At 38.2% G+C, this 20,538-nt stretch overlaps 1 protein-coding gene across 1 annotated transcript in view; it reads right to left on the bottom strand.

Annotated features, from left to right (window-relative positions):
• col7a1l (collagen type VII alpha 1-like) overlaps positions 1-20,538 on the bottom strand; it is a 61,808-nt gene that overhangs the window by 17,397 nt on the left and 23,873 nt on the right. Inside the window, exons 14-51 of the mRNA XM_072453626.1 lie at positions 19,698-19,811; positions 19,465-19,614; positions 18,379-18,516; positions 18,071-18,217; positions 17,053-17,172; positions 16,822-16,968; positions 14,150-14,434; positions 13,597-13,736; positions 13,040-13,163; positions 12,752-12,895; positions 10,777-10,964; positions 10,250-10,324; positions 10,141-10,158; positions 10,043-10,069; positions 9,888-9,953; positions 9,676-9,756; positions 9,567-9,593; positions 9,445-9,489; positions 8,420-8,494; positions 8,246-8,341; positions 8,144-8,170; positions 7,329-7,382; positions 7,174-7,245; positions 7,028-7,087; positions 6,305-6,340; positions 6,186-6,230; positions 6,058-6,093; positions 5,911-5,955; positions 4,940-5,011; positions 4,833-4,865; positions 3,829-3,900; positions 3,697-3,756; positions 3,558-3,593; positions 2,950-3,030; positions 1,602-1,637; positions 1,463-1,507; positions 1,285-1,356; positions 12-47 (exon numbers count right to left, since the gene is read on the bottom strand). Coding sequence (XP_072309727.1) covers positions 12-47; positions 1,285-1,356; positions 1,463-1,507; positions 1,602-1,637; positions 2,950-3,030; positions 3,558-3,593; positions 3,697-3,756; positions 3,829-3,900; positions 4,833-4,865; positions 4,940-5,011; positions 5,911-5,955; positions 6,058-6,093; positions 6,186-6,230; positions 6,305-6,340; positions 7,028-7,087; positions 7,174-7,245; positions 7,329-7,382; positions 8,144-8,170; positions 8,246-8,341; positions 8,420-8,494; positions 9,445-9,489; positions 9,567-9,593; positions 9,676-9,756; positions 9,888-9,953; positions 10,043-10,069; positions 10,141-10,158; positions 10,250-10,324; positions 10,777-10,964; positions 12,752-12,895; positions 13,040-13,163; positions 13,597-13,736; positions 14,150-14,434; positions 16,822-16,968; positions 17,053-17,172; positions 18,071-18,217; positions 18,379-18,516; positions 19,465-19,614; positions 19,698-19,811 — 3,125 coding nt within the window. The remainder of the gene's footprint in view (positions 1-11; positions 48-1,284; positions 1,357-1,462; positions 1,508-1,601; positions 1,638-2,949; positions 3,031-3,557; positions 3,594-3,696; positions 3,757-3,828; positions 3,901-4,832; positions 4,866-4,939; positions 5,012-5,910; positions 5,956-6,057; positions 6,094-6,185; positions 6,231-6,304; positions 6,341-7,027; positions 7,088-7,173; positions 7,246-7,328; positions 7,383-8,143; positions 8,171-8,245; positions 8,342-8,419; positions 8,495-9,444; positions 9,490-9,566; positions 9,594-9,675; positions 9,757-9,887; positions 9,954-10,042; positions 10,070-10,140; positions 10,159-10,249; positions 10,325-10,776; positions 10,965-12,751; positions 12,896-13,039; positions 13,164-13,596; positions 13,737-14,149; positions 14,435-16,821; positions 16,969-17,052; positions 17,173-18,070; positions 18,218-18,378; positions 18,517-19,464; positions 19,615-19,697; positions 19,812-20,538) is intronic.

Here is a 20,538-nt window from a genome sequence, read left to right on the forward strand (position 1 = left end):
CGCAAACATACAGGCTCCCCTTTTTGTCCCTTGGCCCCATCCGTCCCCTGCAACACAGTAAAAGGTCAGAGAATTAAACAAAGAAATTAAGGATTTTGATAGAAGATATGTTGATATAAGACAGGGGTGGGCAAACTGCGGCCCGCGGGCCACATGTGGCCCATTTGTCTTTATAATCCGGCCCGCCAAGTAATATTTAAAAAATAATAATAATAATAATATTTGTTCTTTTTTGCCCTCAGGCATCTGTCTGCACTTGTATCCATAATAAATATGACGTGAAAGGATTCAAATAGCCTATATTTGACAGAAAAGTGATATTTTATTTGACATTTAATTTTTTTTATATATTTTTTTTCACACCAATGATCGCGGGCGGCCCTCCGCTACTTGCCTGGATTCGAATATGGCCCTCGGAGGAAAATAATTGCCCACCCCTGATATAAGATGTAGATAATATCAATAAGGGTGCAGTCTCACGCCACACCAAAAGTGGGACTAAGGATTAAGGAGTTTTCATGCCCCTGGTCACCCTTGAATTAACTGGTTAAAGGTTTACAACAGCAGCAACAACAACAACAACAACAACAGCAGCAACAGCAACAACAATATGTAATATTATAAACGGTTATTCCCATCACTTGTTTATAATTTTTTTGTATTGAATGTATCCAATCTCTTAATCTTTTTAATGTAATCTTTTGTACACTCACATTCTGTGTTTGTGTATTATGTGTTGTTTTGGGATGCATTTTAACTTTACATTTTTAAGAACAAACAAAGCTCAAACCAGCACCAGACGTGTGAATGTACTCTGCATTTTGTAGAAAAAGATTCAGCTGTAGTCATCTGGATTCTAAAACCTTAGTTCAGATGAACTGAACCTTTTTCTACAATAGAACACTCCTGGACAAATGAGGGATTACTCCGACATACTACTCTGCATTTTGTTATTTGTTTGTTTGTTCATGTCTGTATGATGTATGAAGTGTTGTCTATAGTCTTGTTTGGATTTGTTGTGAATTTGTAATAAAATAATTGTACCACTGTATATTAACTACACCTTAGACAACCTCAATAAAGCATGAACAAACACTTAATTAATTAAGAACAATAGTTTATAAGAGTGATTCAAGGCTTAGTAACTACTTGATTAAGGAGTTAGTGTATTAATTAAGAAAGTTCATGCTTTATTTATGCTATCTAAAGGTGGAGTTATTACCGTAAAAAGTGTTACGAAAATAACATTCAAAATAAGATTTGTCTGAGAAAATAAAAACGTACGTGCAGACCAGAGGTCCCAAAGTCTCCTTTCTCGCCTTGGTCTCCTGGTCGTCCAGGTAAACCAAGAGGACCCTGATCAGAAAGACACAGTTGAAATTAGACAACAACAACAAACAATAAATAAATACATTATTTTGTAGTATTTTTTTTTATATACAATGCAGTAAAGCAGACTTACCCTAATTCCTCTGTCACCAGGATCCCCAGGTGGTCCTACATCTCCCTAAAAAATAAATAATAAAATAAATAGATTTGTATTATTAAAATAATAATCTATAATAATAATAATAATAATAATAATAATAATAATACACTACTTTTATTCCTTGATCTCCTTTAACTCCAGGGGAACCCTAAACACACAGAGAAAGACAAAATATAAATAAACAATGGTAAAAGATTGTGGAAAAAGTACATATTTTCCATTTGCTAGATTTAGCAATAGATTTTAGTCTTTAAAGGTCCCATATCATGCAAAATCGACTTTTCAGAGCTTTTAACCTTCTTACACTGCTATTGGTACCTTCCTGGAATCTTTAGCTAGAGAACAGTCTCTATCCTTCCCCTCGGATGAGCAGATGAACGGGGCCTACTCACCAGCCTGATTGCCTGAGTGTCGCAGCACTCTGTACCTGTAAAGGCTTGTTCACACCATGGCGTCAATTTCGCGCCTGACGCAGGAGTTGGACGCCTGTACATTTGAAGGTATCCAGCGCACATGCGCAGAGGAGGGGTTGTTCAGTGTCGCTTTTCTCTTGGTGTAATGGAGGACCAGGTTGAGAGAGTGGCTTTGGTGCATTAACTTTACAAACTCCAAAAACGGAGGCGATGGGCTCCGGGGCTTGTCTGGGACCCGCAGATACTTCAGAGGTGAGCGGAGTTTAGTTAATATCATTATTTGCTCCAAGAGCTGGATTATTTTTTATCATTGCAGGGTTTGTTTTGGGCCTTCTTCTGGGTAGTGCGTAGCATGTCATCGGAGCGTAATCTCTGATTGGCTGCTGCGCAGCGTCTGCCGCAGAAAAGTTGAGCTTTGTTCAACTTTTCTGCGTTGGCTGCTTTGAACACTCTGGACACTCTGGAAACTCTGGACACTCTGGACACTCTGGACACTCTGGACACTCTGGACACTCTGGACACTCTGACGCGCGTCCAAAGCGTCTGACGCTCAAACGGCTATATATTATTTTGCGGCTATTTAGGCACAGTTAGCTTCAAACGCTACTTTGTTTGTTCCAACGCTGCTGCCGCTGAGATGCGCCGCTGTGTCATGCGCTGTGGGTGTGCTCTGTTTACACACCCACGTCACGGGTGGGCGGGGGAGGCCAAAGCCGTCTGCATTTCCAGGTTTGTGAGCGGTGTCCAAGATATTGGTGATATTTCATAACTCTTATGTTATGGGTGTTGCACAACACAAAAATAGCATGATATGGGACCTTTTCCAAAAGTAAAAGCTAACAGTTATGAGCATACTGCCAAAATGAACTCTTTTCTGTCATTGTGAACACCAATTTGATCTTTGGTGTTATTTGCTGTTCTAATAGCAGTTAGATTTTTTTTTTTTTTTCAATAAATAAAAAAAGAAAACACCATGTAGGAGTAGACATTTTGACCAGGCCTACACATTTTTGTTTTGTTTGCAATAACCATTCAGGATTTACTTACATCTTTACCTCTTAATCCTGGTTCTCCAGAACTGCCTTGGAACCCAATATTCCCTTTGTCACCTTTGGAGCCATCATGTCCCTGGGATATACACATTTATTTTGACCTGAGTCTTTGTACATCATGTAATAGGTGTTTTTATTTTTTTCAGATGTTAATGTTTATAGTTGGAAAACATTATCTTTTGCATTTAGTTTTCAAACAGTCAGTATTTTATAATTACTACTTTTTGTTGAGTGCAATCTTTGGATACAATATCCACCTCAGATTATTTATTTATTTGATGGGGACATTTATGTACATCAAACAAACTAACATTTATAGCCAAGGCTAAAGTAGGACTTTGTACAAAGTTTGCGTAGAATTAACATTATACAAATGCAAAACATCTCATTCTGTCATCAAAAATGGTATTTTGGGAGTAGAAGTCCAACTGCGAAACAACCCAGGTGCAGGTCTAGTTTCAATTGTAAATTACAAAACTTTATCAAGAAGAAAATTCATTCTCTGCAATACCTGGCAATGGTATTTAATACTTTTATCGCTCCATTGTAAATCTCTGTGGCTTAAATGATCACAGGAGTTTACATAATACTTGCACTTCTTACCTTTGGACCAGGCTTTCCAGATAATCCAACATTTCCCTGAAAACAATCAAACATAATTAAGCTTATTATTATTAAAAAAAAAAATGCTTCTATTGTATTTATTGTTGACTGGATGAGGAAGGTAAAACAGATAACTTACTCTTTCTCCATTTTCCCCCTGTGGTCCGCGCTGACCAGGGATCCCAAAACCAGGACTGCCCTGTGTCAGAAACAGTGGTAAGAAAAATGTAACAACTAAATTATGACCAAATTTAAAATGTCTGTTCTTCACCTTTGTTCCCTTGTCTCCTTGTTCACCCTTAACTCCCTGAGGACCTGTGGAACCAACTGGACCAATGTCACCCTAAAAGGAAAAACAACAAATTAAAACAATGACTCTGGCGCATGTATTTTCTGTACAGACGATCCCACTGTTTCCACTCACTCTGCACCATTTCACCAGCAACGCAGCCGTAAAATCAGGTCTTTTTATTTATTTTCTGAAGTGTGGCTGCCAATTAGCACAGGGCCATCATGTGTTTTGAGACCGCCCTATTGTTCATAAATATTGGAGTGAGATTAATGTGGCACTGCAGACTTCACTTCGACATTTCATTTGACTTTAAAACTGTGCATCTAGAGCGTAGACCTCCAACAATGAGTTGATGGATACCTGTGGAATGTGCTTTGGCTCAATCAGGATGATCAGGACGGAACCAACTATCAAGGACTGGATTGAAATAGCATTGGACATTTATAAAGTGGAAAAATTGACGTTAACCATAATTGTGAAAATGGACAAATTGACTGAACATTGGGACGAATGATACAATAGCATTGAGGGACATATGCCAGACTTTCGAAGTATTTTTGTCTTTTCACCGTCGGTCTTCCTCTGTTCTTTTTTATTATGTGTTGGGATGGATGTATGGATGGGAGACCACTGGGAATACTAGGTGCCAGAATGGGGCAGCAGTGGCTCTACCTCATACCGTCGTCATGTCCTTGGGCAAGACACCTCACCCACTTTGCCTCCAGTGTCAAAGTCCACTGGTGTATGAATGAGAGTGAATGTGTTACAGCAGATGGGAATTAACACCTGGTTACAATTTGTATCTCATGTTTGTTCATTCACATGTACTGTCTAAAAGGCATTCTTATCATTATTAAAATGCTAAACCAACTGTGGTAATGGAAAATGGACTAAGATAATTGACATTTTTTGATGATCAAGACACTTCCAAAAACATGACATGATGCTTAACTGTTTGATATGGTTTTAAAAAGCAGACTCACCCTTGCCCCTTTTTTCCCAGTTGGACCAATTATCTGTAGAAAAGAAGTGAATGGAACACGTCTACATGACACTCATGTGTAAACAAAAACACTTTTGAATCTCTTACACCCTTCGCTGGATCCCCAGGGACTCCTCTGTGGCCTTCGTCTCCCTTTAAACCCTTTGGACCCATCAGTCCCTGGAAAAGAACACAAAATGTTCAAATAATGCGCATCTTAAGTAAAAGGACTTTAAATATGCTCTCATGTATTGGAACTTAAAACAATTGGTCAATAAAATTATATGAGTCAGGCATTTGACTCTCAGTGCTGCAGGCTTCCAAAAGTAGCCTTTTAGATGAAATAATGAGGATGTTTGCTACTACAATTTTAGAGTATTAAAAAAGCCTTTCTATTGATTTATGGGACAGGTCAGACAGAAAAGGACACACCTCAGCCGTATCTTTACAAAGCAACAGTATTTGAAGGCTGGATTACATATTGCAGTGGGACAGAACAATATCGTCAGAATTGTAATAAATATCCTAAAAAATATTGTGTGCGATGTCCTGGGAAACAGCATATCAACCATCGACTTTAATTCTGCACCACAAGACGTTTTTTTGTCTTGGCCATTCTGCTGCTTAACAAATATACATACATTATTATTTTATACACTGCTTTCTTATAGGTCTGCGGTGAAACAAGACTCTAGTTGAGTTTGTAGCAAGTTTAAATTACATATTTGTGGAGAGGGATCAAAAGCGGCCCAATATTGTCCCAAAAATATCGGCAAAGCTTATGTGCCACTCTGGATTCAAAAAAATTGGTATAATGAAAAAAGCCATAGTGGATCTCTTCTCATGGATGTGAGTTACCCCCTTCTGAACACTCATAACACCTCATGGGGAAATCAGAATCTCACATTGATAATATGTTTGTCTTTTATTTTTATAAAAGTATGTTTGTCCAAGTACATGAGCTCAATATGTTTATATGTTGTGTCAAATAAAACAGTTTTACCCATCATTATTAAAAATCCAATAAAAATGTATAAAAAGGAAACATTATGGAGGCATTAATAAACAAATGAGCTCACTGTTGGTCCTAGCAGCCCCGTCGGTCCAATCTCTCCTTGGTCTCCCTTTCAAATAAAACATTATATTTAGTTTGAAGATATGTCAATCTTGAATACAATGTAATATAATACTTATTTCTTAGTCTTATAATGAATATGTTACATTACCTTGTCACCTTTACCGCCTTCAAGTCCCTTCTTTCCCTGTAATATCCAAGGTGAACCAATTGAAACAAAACATCAATTGGAAATTGATGCAGTTTTAATATTTACACAAAACAGTTTAAAGTACAAACCCGAGGTCCGACTTGGCCTTCGAGGCCTTGCTCTCCTTTTTCACCCTTAAATAAAACACAAAGACATTACTATAAAATCCAAACAAGCAAATATGTACAATTATATAAAGCTTAATTACCTTTGGCCCACCTGGACCAGTCAACCCAATGTTTCCCTGACAAACATAGTTATAGAAATAAATTAATAAAAAAAATTTGATTATATTCATTTTGAGCAGGATTTTTTGTTTTGTTTTTAGTTTTAATGTAGCTGCAAAGGTTTGGCAAAAATATTGGCTCTATCAAAACGGACTTCAACCATTGCTATGTATTGTACAAACACACGTAAACTAACATTTTGCCAATATTTATATATTAATGGCATTTATTATAAGCCTACAGTATTTGGCTGTTACCTCAGTGCCATCATTGATTGATGAGAATCTATGATCTTGCCACACTTTATGTATTGTATATCGAGCTGGTCACAGGGCTCCTAAACAGTCCTTTCGGAGTCGGTAAATAAATGTTTCCTATCCAAATCCACGGCAGCATCATCATTGTTACATTCCAGCTAAATATGCTGTTTTAAATTTAGAAAATGTAATATTTCATACTAATGCTTGCTTACTCTTTAAAATGATCAATGGAATAGCAGCAGCTCCTAAGAAAATGTGTTGCTCTGTGCTCAGATAAAATGACGCTATGTATGAATGTATGAATGGGAATCAACATCTTTGCTATGACCTGGTACTTTCATTCCTTTTTTGGTCAGTGTAACATTGTGCACTGTCCCTGTAAAAATAAGAACATACCATACCACTGTAGACAATCACAATAAAAAAATCCCCAAACTAATGTACCTTCTGCCCTGGTTCTCCTCTCGGGCCTTGAATACCCTTTATGCCAATGCCGTCTTCTCCCTTTACAAAAATGTATACAATAATATACAATTTGGACTCACTAAAGTAACGTAAATTCCATGTTTCAATGTGAATGTACATTTCACCTTTTGCCCCTTCTGTCCATGTATTCCAGGCACACCGTCAAGTCCAATTGGACCAGGTAGACCAGTGTTGCCCTGAGTTACACAAAAATATGGTGCATTTTTTGGTGATCATACTTTTCAAAATAGTTAATGATATTTATTTTGTTTTCACTTACATCTTTTCCAGGCTCTCCCTTGTCTCCTGGCAGCCCCGGATTACCAGGAAAACCCTTTGACAAACGTTCAGGGCAGATTAATCAGATGAAACATTTGATAACTAAATTGAGGCCTCAAATCAAATGCCAGTGTGATTTGTATTGTTTATTTTATCATCTAACAAGATCTTCTTAAATCTTTTTTAATAATGGAATTTAAGACATTAATTTGAAATGTTACAAATGTCAGAAAAAACTTTATAATGTGATGTTTTTAAGGATTTTGTCCCCGAGGCTCTATTTGGCCATGAAAGTGCAGCGTGAAATGGGAATAAGCCTCGGGAAGGACATTCAGTAAATTGTTGATGCTGTGGCCCGCTGCACATGGCAGATAAAATTGTTTGTGCTTTCCACTCGACCACAAGTGGCACCATCATGTGATTTTTTCAAAACAAAATATTGTCGAAAAATTTCTAAAATTGCACACATTTCTGACATGTATATCTGAAAAATGAACATAGCTAGGTTTAAATTCCGTGCCTCTTTTTGTTAACATATTAGATTAAAAACATTTACAAAAGGAGATTTTGGCTATCTTTAGTGTTTGAGCAAGTTATAGTTTACTGAAATGTATGTATAAGTGCAAATGTTGTCAGAATCTTGTTAAGTACAAGATTGTAAAGCTTGGTGTGTGTAGGTGCCACTTTAAGGGCTGCTCTTTATCTCTCTGTGGGAGAAAAAGGCCTTTTGAGAACGGCTTTTGCATGTCCCATATCAATCTATGGCTTCAAGAGGATCTTCCTTGGCTTATGCAAAAATAAAAAACTGATAATTACCCTTTTGCCCGGCTCCCCTGGATCTCCCTGAGAATGATAAAATAATGACTTTTAATATTGTCCACGCTATTACAAACAAAACACAGATCAGTTTGGCAGTACCTTGACAGACGTCCCTGGTGGACCTCCTAAACCTGGGGGGCCGGGGAATCCAGGAGCTCCATTGACGCCTGTGACCCCGGGAGGACCCTGAGGACCCTGTGGGGACACGGTTTATTTAGACGTTTACACATAAGAACACAGTCTAAGTGTATAAAGAACAAGCTGAACACCCACTGATGATCCCGGCTCTCCTTTTCTCCCAGGAACATAGTTGGCATCAGGGCCTGCAATAACATAGCCAGGCTCTCCCTGTCACAAGAATGCAGCTGTTAGCTTTTATTCATTTACATTGTTTTAACATTTGTTTTTGCACAAATTATTGTTGTCAAATTTATTTTTGAAATTGAACTTTAATGAACTTTTAACTTTGATTATTAATTACTGCATGTTTGAGTAATCCTGTATTGTCCTGCAACTGAGGCTTGAGTGCTGTTTTCACTTACCTCCTATCCCTGCCCACATCCAATACTTAGTTGTGATTATTTGAAAAATTGAGACTCAGAGTGAAGTTGTTGTTTTGTTTGTTTGTCACAGAGTAAACAAAGACAAAAGCAGGACAGGCTATTATCAGGAGGTTCCGCCCAATAGGCGGGGCTTACTCAGATTAGAATAAGTATCCGAGTTCTCCGCCTAGAGCCTCAGATTGAGAATGACTCTTGGCTGAGAGAAACGTCTTGTGTAAAAACAGTGTCCGGATGATACAACTGAATATTTTTCTACAGTGACTCCGAGGGACACATGATCTAAAAGGTCATTAAGGACTTAGGCTTTATTAGACAGGAAAGCTGAGCGTGAAACGGTATGTGTGCTGCTGCCTTATCCACTCCACCACCGAGCAGCACCATTTCTTAGGTGAAATATTACTATGAAGATTGACATTGACAATGGTCAATGAAACCTTAGTTTGTTTGTTGTCGTTGTTTAATAAATATGGTCTTATAGTAGTAGAGTAGATCAATGGACCGAGTCGTTTTATCTTTTTGATACAATCTTCTACACATATTACAAGAATGGATGGAATCACTCAAATAGATTAAACTGGACTGGACAAAGAAAGTAGTAAAGCTTTGTCAACTTTTTCAAACGGCAATATCTGTTTTTGCAGTTCAAATTTGACCTTTGATACTGGTTTTAGTATTACTTAGCATCTGGACATTGCTGTTTTTGACGAGAATAGTAGAAATGAAATGTAAACAAACCCTTTCTCCTCTTTGACCCTTTGAACCTGGGGCCCCGGGAAGACCCTAAAACAGACATTTCTTATAAAGACATCCATTCATAGATTTACTTTTTTGAGGCAATGACCAAAAATTATACTCACCCTGTTGCCTGGGATACCTTCAAGCCCCTTCAGAAAGTAATGTTCAGTATTAATTAACTGTAAGACTCATAAGAGCAGTACATGCGCTTCTGTCTAAAATGTGCTTTACCCTCAGACCAGCAGATCCTGGGGGTCCAGATCTTCCCGGTCGACCAGGCAACCCAGGAATACCATCTGTTCCAGGAGGGCCCTGTCAAACAGAAATATTCCCAGTAATGCAATAAAAGGCTACACAGCAGGCGACTAAGGCTGCTGTGTGTCTGTTATGTCACTGGTTCAGATATAACACACAACAACACGTCAAATGAAATCTTCTTTAACCTTTTCGCCTGGTTCGCCTTTTGTGGCTGTAAAAGGATCAAACTTTCCAGGACTCGCTCTAAATTTCTAAATTAAAAGGGGAAGCAAAAAAAGTAATGTTGAAAGTGTAGCAATGAACAAAAGTGATTTTGAAAAGACCAGTAAACCAATCATACCAGACCCCCAAGTCCAAATCCATCGCCCTGAAAGAAATGCAAAAATACTGAGATACAGAGATATGATTTTACATCACAATTCTAAAAATGCAACTTACCCTATCTCCTTTCTGGCCCTATGGGAACCAACCACAGGCAAGAGGTTTTATAAAATGTAAATTAAATTACATTAATTAAGGTTTTATTGCTGTAACTTTACAAACTAACCTTCACACAATGGGTGGGGCAGGGGGGCTCAGGCTTGGCCACTTTTTCTGGGTCTCCTGGGTCTAATTGAGCCTCCTGTAAAACATGTCATTGTAGAAAATGCATTAAATAAATTTAAAAACTTCATGTTAATGGAGACCTATTATGCCAAACCAACTTGTAAAGGCTTTTACCATTGTTACACCCTTATTTGTTTCCTCATCATTAGTTTACTTAAAGTTGTATTTTGATTGATCCCTGCACGTTTGAATTCATCTGTATTTTCCTGAAACTGTTATTTCCGACTTGAACGTTACGAGCGGCAACTCCAGAGCGTTCCAGCTGAAATAACTCAATAAACTCAATAAATGACAATTTTCCAAGTACCTGGAAAAAGTATAGTAATATGTCCCCCTTAACAACAAATAGACATAACATATAGGACAGCGAATTCAAATTAAAAACATAAAGAGCAAAATAACATTACAGAGTTACTACAAAGACTTTATAGTAGACACATGCGTCATAACGTGAATTTAACCGCTCACCTCTGCTTCTGGCTTGTATTCAGACAGAAGTTCGTCGCTGCAGATGCTGTTGATGAAGTCTCTCTCGATTGAGGGGAAGTCGTCAAACGAGGGAGAGTAGAAGATGTTCTTGTAGTTTGTGGTTGCGGCTATTTTATTCAATTCATTAATGTCCGCATTAGCCACTCCGACTGCCAGGACACTCACGCCTGTAATCACACAGACGAGCTTAAAGTACTACCTTTCTATCCATTCCCTTCACAGGTAAAGAGGTGATGGTTTTCAGATTTTACTAAATGATGATGCTATGGCACAGATGATGAGATGAGAGCCAGGTTTCCCTTTTGATAACATACTCCAGGGTCTATGCTATGGAATACATGAATAATAGTCATTTCAGCTGCTCTGAGTCTCAATTACATGTTACATAGGTCTATAGAAGAGATGTCATCTGAAAACCCAGCAATAGAGGCGCGTAGAGTAAAGATTGGTTTATTTTTTTAGCGCCCCGTTGCAGACCTGAACTGTTTCACACATTAGGGTTTCATGTAGGCCTTCCAAAAGACTTAAAATGTGTATGTGGACAAATGTATGTAGAGATGTTTGTACGAAAGCAACAATGGCATTTTTGAACTCATCATCCAATCACAGGGCGGCTTGCAGCTCGTAACACATTAACAGCACGTATATTTTATTAGATGAGTGTGTGAACCAGCCTGGAGCATGTGGAAAATGTGCAGCAAACATTTATTAAAGCGTTTAAAACCATTTAAGAAATACATTTTTTTGTAGGATTCTCACTCGCCCTATTTGTTTTTTCATAAAAGGTCAAATCTGTTTCCTCCCAGGACAGATATATTGTGAAATGATGGAGTTGGGTGAAAGAAAAGAGAGAGTTGGGGAAAAAACATCATCACGGTGAATACTTAGGATGCCCAGAATGCATTAGGTAAGTGAGAAATGCATGTGGAAAGCTGCAAAGTTGTTTTAAGATGGTGAGGCAGCACCTTTAAGTGCCTTGCCAACGGACACAACAATAGCATGTAAAGGCGAGAGCAGGAATGGGGCCAACCTTTAAGATGGTGGACATTTGGAAGAGCAACACATTGTCTACTATCTCAATGGTGGACGATTTCATTCCTGTTTCTGTTGTTCTGCATTGCAGTTATGTCCTCAGGCAAAACACTTTAAAAATACATATTCCGTACTATTTGTACTGTTATAGTCCTTTAAACATGCGCTCATTTTTTAGAATAATAATTGGTCTACTAAAAGCAGTCAGGCATTTTCCATGTAAAGAATTAAGTTAGAGCTCCTTCTACAGGCTTCAGAGGGAACTACATAGGGGAGATATTGGGTACGTAATATTCATGTGCTTATAACTGATGTAAATAAGAGTGTTTTTATTTTACCATTATTATTAGTATTATTTTGTCTTACGATAGCTGTTTATTTTATTTTATTAGGAAATGAGAGGTTCTGTCTTTAGGAGTTTTGTTTATAAGAGTTCTTCTATTAAGTGTTTTTTAAAACTTCCTGTAAGTTATCTGTTCTTTTCCTCTGTATCTACCAGCGTTGCAACAACGAAGTTTCCCCATGTGTGGACAATAAAGGCTTATCTTATCTTATCTTAGATTAAAAACCTAGTTTTCCCCCGACATACACAGCGTTGTATTGAACGCAATTTGACAGCAGAAATACTGGATGGATTTTTTAAAAAACAGCACACAAGATCTCAAAGCTCTAGCTGTAATGTCCAATTCTGTTAAATCTGGAGCAGAGAAGATCAGAGGGAGAAGAAAACTATACATGATTCATCAAAGAATCCTGGAAGAAGCTAAATACAACTTCAGGTGTGTTTTTGAGGTGATGTGGTCAGTGTGTGGGAGTAAACGGAGTTTGACTAAGGAATGAGTGAATCTTTTTCAGAGACTTGTAAAACTAAGTAATTATATAGCTAATCTTAGTATTTTTATGATTATAGTGGAAATCTGACCAAGAGCGCGTGCCACTCTTGAAGGCGGCACCACGTCGTCTTGGGCCCTGCCGTCAGTGATCAGAACGAGGACGTGAGGAGCGTTCGGTCTCATTCCCAAAGACTCCTGGAACAGCTCCTGGAGGACGTACCCAATTCCTTTTCCTGTGAACGAAGTTTGCAGATTGTTTTTTAATCACAGTAATCTATAACCATTTAATGTGCAATGGCCACATCAGCACACAATTTTTTATGTGTTTATCTCATTAACTTTGTTGGAGATCATTGGAGTTCTTAGTTGCGTCTAACCCGTTTTGGTGTTCCCTCCTCGATAAGGCAGAGCTCGGAGCGCCCGCAGCAAAGAACTCCGGTCTTGGTTGTCGTTCAGACGAAACTCAATTCGAGGGTCATCGCTGTAATGGACCACCGCAATCTGTGCGAAGATTAAGAACGAGGTTAACCGCACGATGTTTGTTCAAAACATTGGGGCTGACAACTTTTGAAAGAGTTTTAAAAAGCCAATTTATGCCAAAATGTATCATAAAGAATAATAGATAAAAGACATCTGTAAAATTAAGAAAAGTGTACTTGTTTTCTTGAGTAATCCTGCCTATTTAGTCGATCTCCAAAATGAACTCTATAATTGCTCCCCTTTGCTTTTTAAGTTGATACATTTGACTAAATTCGAGGGGCTGCAAGATGATATGCAATCAAACCGCAATTTGAAATGTTGCAAAGGACAAACCACAAATACTGTGCCTAAAAGGTTTCCAAAATAATCTGTAAGCACCTTGTTGAAACCGCTTGGAGGACAGAAGACAAAGGACAAGGATGAAGGTTTTTGAAGGTTGTTTTTTGTGACGAACCTGTGTTCCCTGAGGTCCAATGGAAGGGAAGTAAGTCACAGCTCTGAATATGAAGTCCTTTATTCTGTTAAAGTTGTCCACGCCGATGCTTGATGACTCATCCACCAAGAAAACCACATCAGCTCTGGCTTTATCACACCCTGAAGTCACACACACGGCACAGTAAAGGAGTTATAAAGGGGGAAAAGGCATTAAGCCACTGGGGAAAGTAAATAAGAAGGGCAATAGAGCAGTTGTCCGACAGCTAAAAGGTTTTAAAAGTGCATGCTATATGACCGTTTTGTACTTGGTCAAAACACTTCATCCACCTTGCATTTGTGATAATAAGTTGTAAAACTATTATTTGTGTTGGAGAAAAAAATCTTTCGTCTATGAATGACAATAGAATGTATAAAAAAAGGTGTCAAACGCGAATTCTGAATGCCAAGTCATTTATAATCTTGCTTCATTGTGCTTCAATTGCCTTCTCACTACTTTCCACTACTGGGAAATAAAATAAACATGTGTTTGGCGTTTATAGATACCAAGTGAATCCGTTTTTTCCTGTAAATACCTGTGGTCTGTGAAGCAGTCGTCTCGGTCGTCTCGGGCTTCGTTGTGGCCACTTGTACATCTATTTCTGTCTCACTCACGGCCGCTTTGCCCTGGGCTTTCTTTCCGCTCTTGGGTTTTAGCGGTGGTGTGACAGCGGGGGGCCGGTTCTTCCTGGTGGTGGTGGGAGGCATTGCAGGACTGGTGATGGGAAGTGGCTTTGAGGCTTTGGTAATAATGTGGGTAATGGGAGCCAAATCGGGGGCAGGAGTGGCCGGGACAGATGCCACCTGAGGGTCCTCTCCCACTGAGAGAGAGAGAGTCAAGTTGATAAGGCTTTTCAACATAATGGTTACTGTAGGGTAGGATATGTGCTCCAAAAATATATTGTAGGAATATATAGAAAGTAGAAAGATAGAAAGTATTGTCAATAAAGTTTGGATTGGAGTTGTCTCATGAATCACACTAATGGAAAAACTGAGTGATACAATTTGGTCCTGCTCAAAATCACAATGCTGTTTTCAATTATTTTTTAGGAGAGACAGAGGATAAAATGTTATAAAGGCTTTTCAAAATATAATGGTCACTTTAGGCTGGACAGAGAGCAACAAACACAAATTGGATTAAAATATGAAAAATAGTATACATTACAGCTATAATAACGTTAGAATATCTTAGTGTGTGTGTCTTTGTGTGTCGATAGAGACACACAAACTTTAATGGCATTAAACTCTGGCATTAATATTTTTCCACTTGTTATTACCTGTAACTTGTCTTGGTAGTATCACTTGTTTGTCTCCATGGAGATAGATACGTTTGTGCAAATGACAAGTTCTCATATTTTTCTATTGCTTTGTTTGGTGAAACAGTTGTAATAAATCCAATCGATCTTTATTTGTTTAGCACATTTTACCAACACAAAGTCTCTACAATGCTGCACAGTTTAAACATTAATTAGACTAAATAAAAGTGTTATTAGGTAAATTATTGTCTAATTTATATGGATTTTGGTCTCATTTAGTTCAAATTGTGTCACATCTCGGTCGTCTCGGGCTTCGTTGTGGCCACCGAGACGTCATAAGGCGCTGGTACAGCTGGCAGCCCGGTGTAAACGCTCTCTCCTTTCTCACACTTATTGTGCTTTATCTCCTATATTTTGTAAATATAGTTAGTATATTTTTTCTATTTTACTGTACGATAGGGACACGCGCTGGAATAGTTTTTTAATTCAACTGTTTTTGACTTTTTTCGGCTGGATTTGAGCGTTTTTCGTTGCGTTCGTTGTGTTGTTGTGACGTGAGCTAGCTCCGAGCGAGCCCACCAGCCCCCCCCCCCCCGCGCCCTCCGGCCGCGCTAAAGTACGGCGTGTCGTCGGTACACGTTTATATACACGTTTATATACACGTTTATATACACGTTTATATGAAAGAGGAACTTCACGAACGATCGGGACACGCACTGGAATCGCTTTAAATTAACTTGTTTTGACTTTATTCGGCTGGATTGAGTGTTTTCGTCGTGTCGTTGCGATGTGTCTTGGCTCTGAGTCCCCCGGCCCCGCCCCCCGGCTCCGGCCCCGCCCCCCGGCTCGTACCGCGTTTCCACAAAGGAGGAACTCATGAAACTGCGGAGAACAGTCGTCTTACCCGGAGATCGTCACGTTATCCCGTCACAATACTGACCTAACCTAATACTGATGTGCAATTCTGTCGTATGTGCAATTGCTGTTGGAATTCATGTGCAATTCATGTGCAATTACTGTGAAATTCATGTGCAATCTATGTGCTGTCGTGACACATATTCATGTGCAATTACTGTCGGGATCACATGCAATGGTATTTATTTATGTATTTATTTGTCTATGGGAGTTTTTATTTATTTATAGGAGATCTTCTACTGAAAGTGTTTTTCAGACTTCCTATAAGTGATCTGTTCTTCTGTATCTACCTCTGTATCTACCTGCGTTGCACCAATGAAATTTCCCCATGTGGGACGATAAAGGAATATCTTATCTTATCTTATCTGCTGCGCATGTCCAACCAGGAAGTACAATTATAAACTTCACCAAAATTGACAAACTGGAGAGAAATAGGCAAATATAATGTTCTCATATGTTCTACTAGTTTAACCCGCTGGTTCTCAAACTGTGGTACACGGGCTCCTTCAGGTGGTACGCGGATTCCTTTGTAGGTCAAATATTTACTGAAGATGAAGTCAATTCAATCTGCATTTTTCTCTTCTTTTTAGTTTGGCCTGGTTTAAAAATTGTAACACATAGTTTACTTTAGGCCTAAAATAGTCTTGTTTCTGACTCAGTTTAGATCTGGTGGTACTCAGGGGCCATATATTTTTATGTGCTACTTTGAGTGAAAGGTTTGACAATCACTGGTCTAACTTTATGTCATACTGTGGCACATCCCAGGAGTAATATCTCCATGGTCTCCACGTATAATATAGTCCCTTTTAGAGGGGCTATATTATTATTCCATATATTATAATTTTATTTATCAAGTTAATCCAGACCACCTCTCAAACTGCATTTTGTAAACATTAAGATGACAGCAAACCTTTCACTGTCCCACAATAAGGAAATTGTAACTAAAAATATGTAGTTTTCAATGATGACTTAACTGGTGAAATAACTGTACTTGATCAAATCCAATGAAAAAAGTTCGAAAACAAAAAGTCTCTTACATATTCTTTGGTATATAGTGGTTATGGGCCCCTCCACTTCCCCATACAGCGGCCGAATGGTAAAAATATAGGTTCTTCCATATAACAAGTCTCCAATCTTTATAGAAGTGACACCGGGACCCAAGATCTCAGTCTTAGTGTCCAGAACTGAGGAGAAAATTATGTATATTATTTTATTGTTGAAGTTTTATTCGTTATTGTTCTTGTAGAGTGATCTCCATGTTAACGGACCTGAAATGTGCCTCCAGGAGAGAAGATACCCAGAAACACCTGCGACTCGGGTCCAGTTGAGGACAGAGCTCCTGTCTGTCGTGTTCAAGGCCACAAAGCCATTCACTTTGGGAAGATCCACTGACAAAAGTACAAAAAACGAAATGTTACAATATAATTTGAACTTAGAAATTCCGTAAGTCAAATGTTGGGTTGACAAAAATGTACTTCTCAATCGGTTGGGTTCACAAGCTAAACTTAAAATAGAGCTGGCGACAGGTGGAATGTGTCGTTTTAACTGTCAGATTATAGATGTGTTGACCTGGTTTATGGTTCATATCTCTCTAATTACTGGGACTATCCACATAAAAACAAAAACGAGATCAAATTCCAAAGCTTGCCAAGATATTTGTGGTAAATATAAGAATAAGTTGAAACTGGCAACCCAAATGTGACACGCATGAGAGGTCTGATTGGAGAATTTTCTTTGAACGAAATTATAATAGAAACTATGTGGGCTCTATCTTCAATGTTTATGTAATTAAGAATAAACAAGCATTCAAATTGTTATCAGCAAACACTAAATTTGATTTGAACATGTTGGTGTAATCCCTCGTTCGTCCAGGAGTGTTCCATTGTAGAAAACGATTCAGTTGTTGTCATCTGGACTCTGTTTTAGAAAAGCAGGACATTTCAACTTTCACCCTAAAGTCATTCTCTGCAGATCTAATGTAGTCTGAGAACTAGATCCTCCATTGGGAAATCAGGGGAAACTTAAAACAATGCAAACAAATAAATAAACAGGACAGGCCATTATCAGTGGGTGGGCAGAACCTCAGAGTAGATTGAAAATGACTCTTGGATGAGAGTTGAGTGTCCAGAAGATTTGAACATGTTAACCTTGTATCTTTGATTGGTCAAGTTTATGAAATTATAAATCAAAATCTTACACACGATTCCTTTAACTTAATCCAAACATCTTTCTCAAATTTGCAGACAATAATATCCACGTTGCCCCCACAGTTTCAGCATTACTCACGAGTTCGTGCAGTGACCAGGACGGGACTGCCCTCTTTGTTGCCCACAATCGAGGACAGCTGGATCTTATAGGCCGAGCTCTCACGCAGGTTTTGAATCGTGTACGAAGTGGACGTGCCCAAAACCGTGTGCGACTTCTCCTCACCTCCTAATGCGAAGACACAGAAGAGCCAGCGATAATGAACGCTGTTAGATGCTGCTCTGAGCCTCTGAGGGCTAATTGTCACAAAGCATGAAGCCAAATAGTGCATGTAATTTAGCATACAAGAAGACCACTGCAGGGTAACGGTGTAAAGTGTGTGGTGATACCTAGGAAGGGGGTCCAGAAGATTTTGTACCCAGATGCCCTTGAGGTTTTTTTCCATGACAAAGTAAAAAAGTTTACTCCGATGTCGACTACTTTCACTTCTCGTGGGGCCTGGATGTGGTCTGAGTCTGAAACTGCAGCTACAGAAAAATACAAACATTATAATATAAGAGAAGCTTTATTTGTTACACTACAGGGAAATTGTGTTCCAACACCAAAGGTCAAGATCAACAGCAGTGGAAAGTAACAAAATACAAAAAGTACAAAGTAATTTCTAATTTGGGGTATCTGTACTCAAGTAAATTTTACAGTGGATTCCTTTTTACTTTTACTTTACTACATCTGAAGACAAAAAACTCTACTTTGTACTGCACTACAGTTTTTTTTCCATGGTTACATTTTGCCTAAAAGCTTTGAACTCAAATTTCAGCTTCAAACAAACAAAAATACATAGATCTAGAATATAAACTATTTGTGATAGAAACATTTAGAAAATCAATGTATTTGCTTCTGTAAACTCAAAATGAGCACAATTCTTTATCAGATTCACTACATTTGATGCTTTAATAGTAAAAAAAACAGTGCAAAATACTTGACTCTAAAAAGTACATTTTTCAATGGGTGCTTAAAAACTTTGACTTAAGTAGACTTGTTTTATGTGATTGAGTGATGTGTATTTACCCCTGCATGTGTACTATTACTTTACTCACTCTTCCATGACTGAAGCTCAAGTATCAAGAATGTATAAGATCATAATAGGAAAAAATTATGTATTTTGGTGAAATAAAAACTAAAAAAATAAAATGTATTGTTACACTTAATTGTTACAATTGTTACACTTACATTTAATGTAAGTGTAACAATTTTAACTCCTTTCTTTGAACATTCTGGGCAAACCAGAGAGAAAAGCAAGTGGCGTACCCACCAGAAGAATGACATAGCGCACCTTAAAATTGAGAAATGCAATGAGAAGAAATGTGGATAAAAGGATTAACATTAAAAACATGTCTAATATTTATGACGCAGACAAGTTGCCCTTTCTCTATAACAAAATCGAAGCGCAGTGATAATAAAACCTTGATATTTACCTGTGAGTTGTGATAAAGATATTTCTGGTCCCTCTGCATTTCCATAGAGAGCACAAATTGTGACTGTGTAAGTGGACAAGGGATTCAAGTCTTCAATGTGATAAAACAAGACGCTATAGTCCAGGTATTTGGACTGTGGACTGAAACCATCTGCAAGAAGTTGTTTTTAGTAAGTTAAACCAAACGTATTTGAGGGTTATTTTTATATCGTGAATTAGATAAAGGCATGTTACTTGTCTTCCAAGTTAGTTTGTACTCTGTAGCTCCCACAATCGGACTCCACTCGACGTGAATGGAAGTACTTGTGTATGAGATGACCTTGAAGTTGGAGACATAGCCAAGAGGAGCTGGGACAAAAACAGAAAGTGCATTGGATAACAGACATGGATTAAGGTTTAGGTACTTTATTTTCTCTGTAGGAAGTCAAAATATTCATACCCAGATATACATCAATATATAAACTCGTTCAAAAACTAGAAACTAATTATCATACAAGTATTGAGGAAGAAAATTGCATAAATATGACATAGTTGCCTGGAAAGTCCAGAATGATATTTCTCAGTATTTTTTATACAGATTGACATCAGTCTGATCATCGTTTTCATCAGTTCAGACGGGCGTGATTGACAGGTGGAGTGGCCAATCAGGGATATGCAAAGTCCATCTGTATCAAAGAAGATATGGCTGCTAACGAGGGGAAAAACAACTAAAGAAAATATGTATCACAGGGACTTTCTGCAGAAGCACTAAGTGAGAGAAGTTTGATATAGTTTAAATGACAGATAACCAATGAGCTCCTTTTTTCATTCTGATTGCACAGTTCTGCATGAGATATAAATAAAGGACATTTCAACACACCCCACAACAATGATCAAAGCAAATTTCCTTTACAAACTCAGAAACATCTTATTTAAGGAGAGAAAGGTAATCAGTGTGTGGTCCTGAAGTCTGTATCAGTGATAAATGAGTGTAGCTGCAATGTTCCTGTTGTTTATCTGGTTTTCTACAACTGTTAATGTCGCACAAACAAAATATTTAGCACTTTCATATTTGTTACCAGCCTCTAGCAGCCCT

Source organism: Eucyclogobius newberryi, unplaced genomic scaffold (assembly GCF_026437365.1).
Source record: "Eucyclogobius newberryi isolate DKJ021-1_F unplaced genomic scaffold, fEucNew1.0.hap1 SCAF_2, whole genome shotgun sequence".
Classification (NCBI taxonomy): Eukaryota; Metazoa; Chordata; class Actinopteri; order Gobiiformes; family Gobiidae; genus Eucyclogobius; species Eucyclogobius newberryi.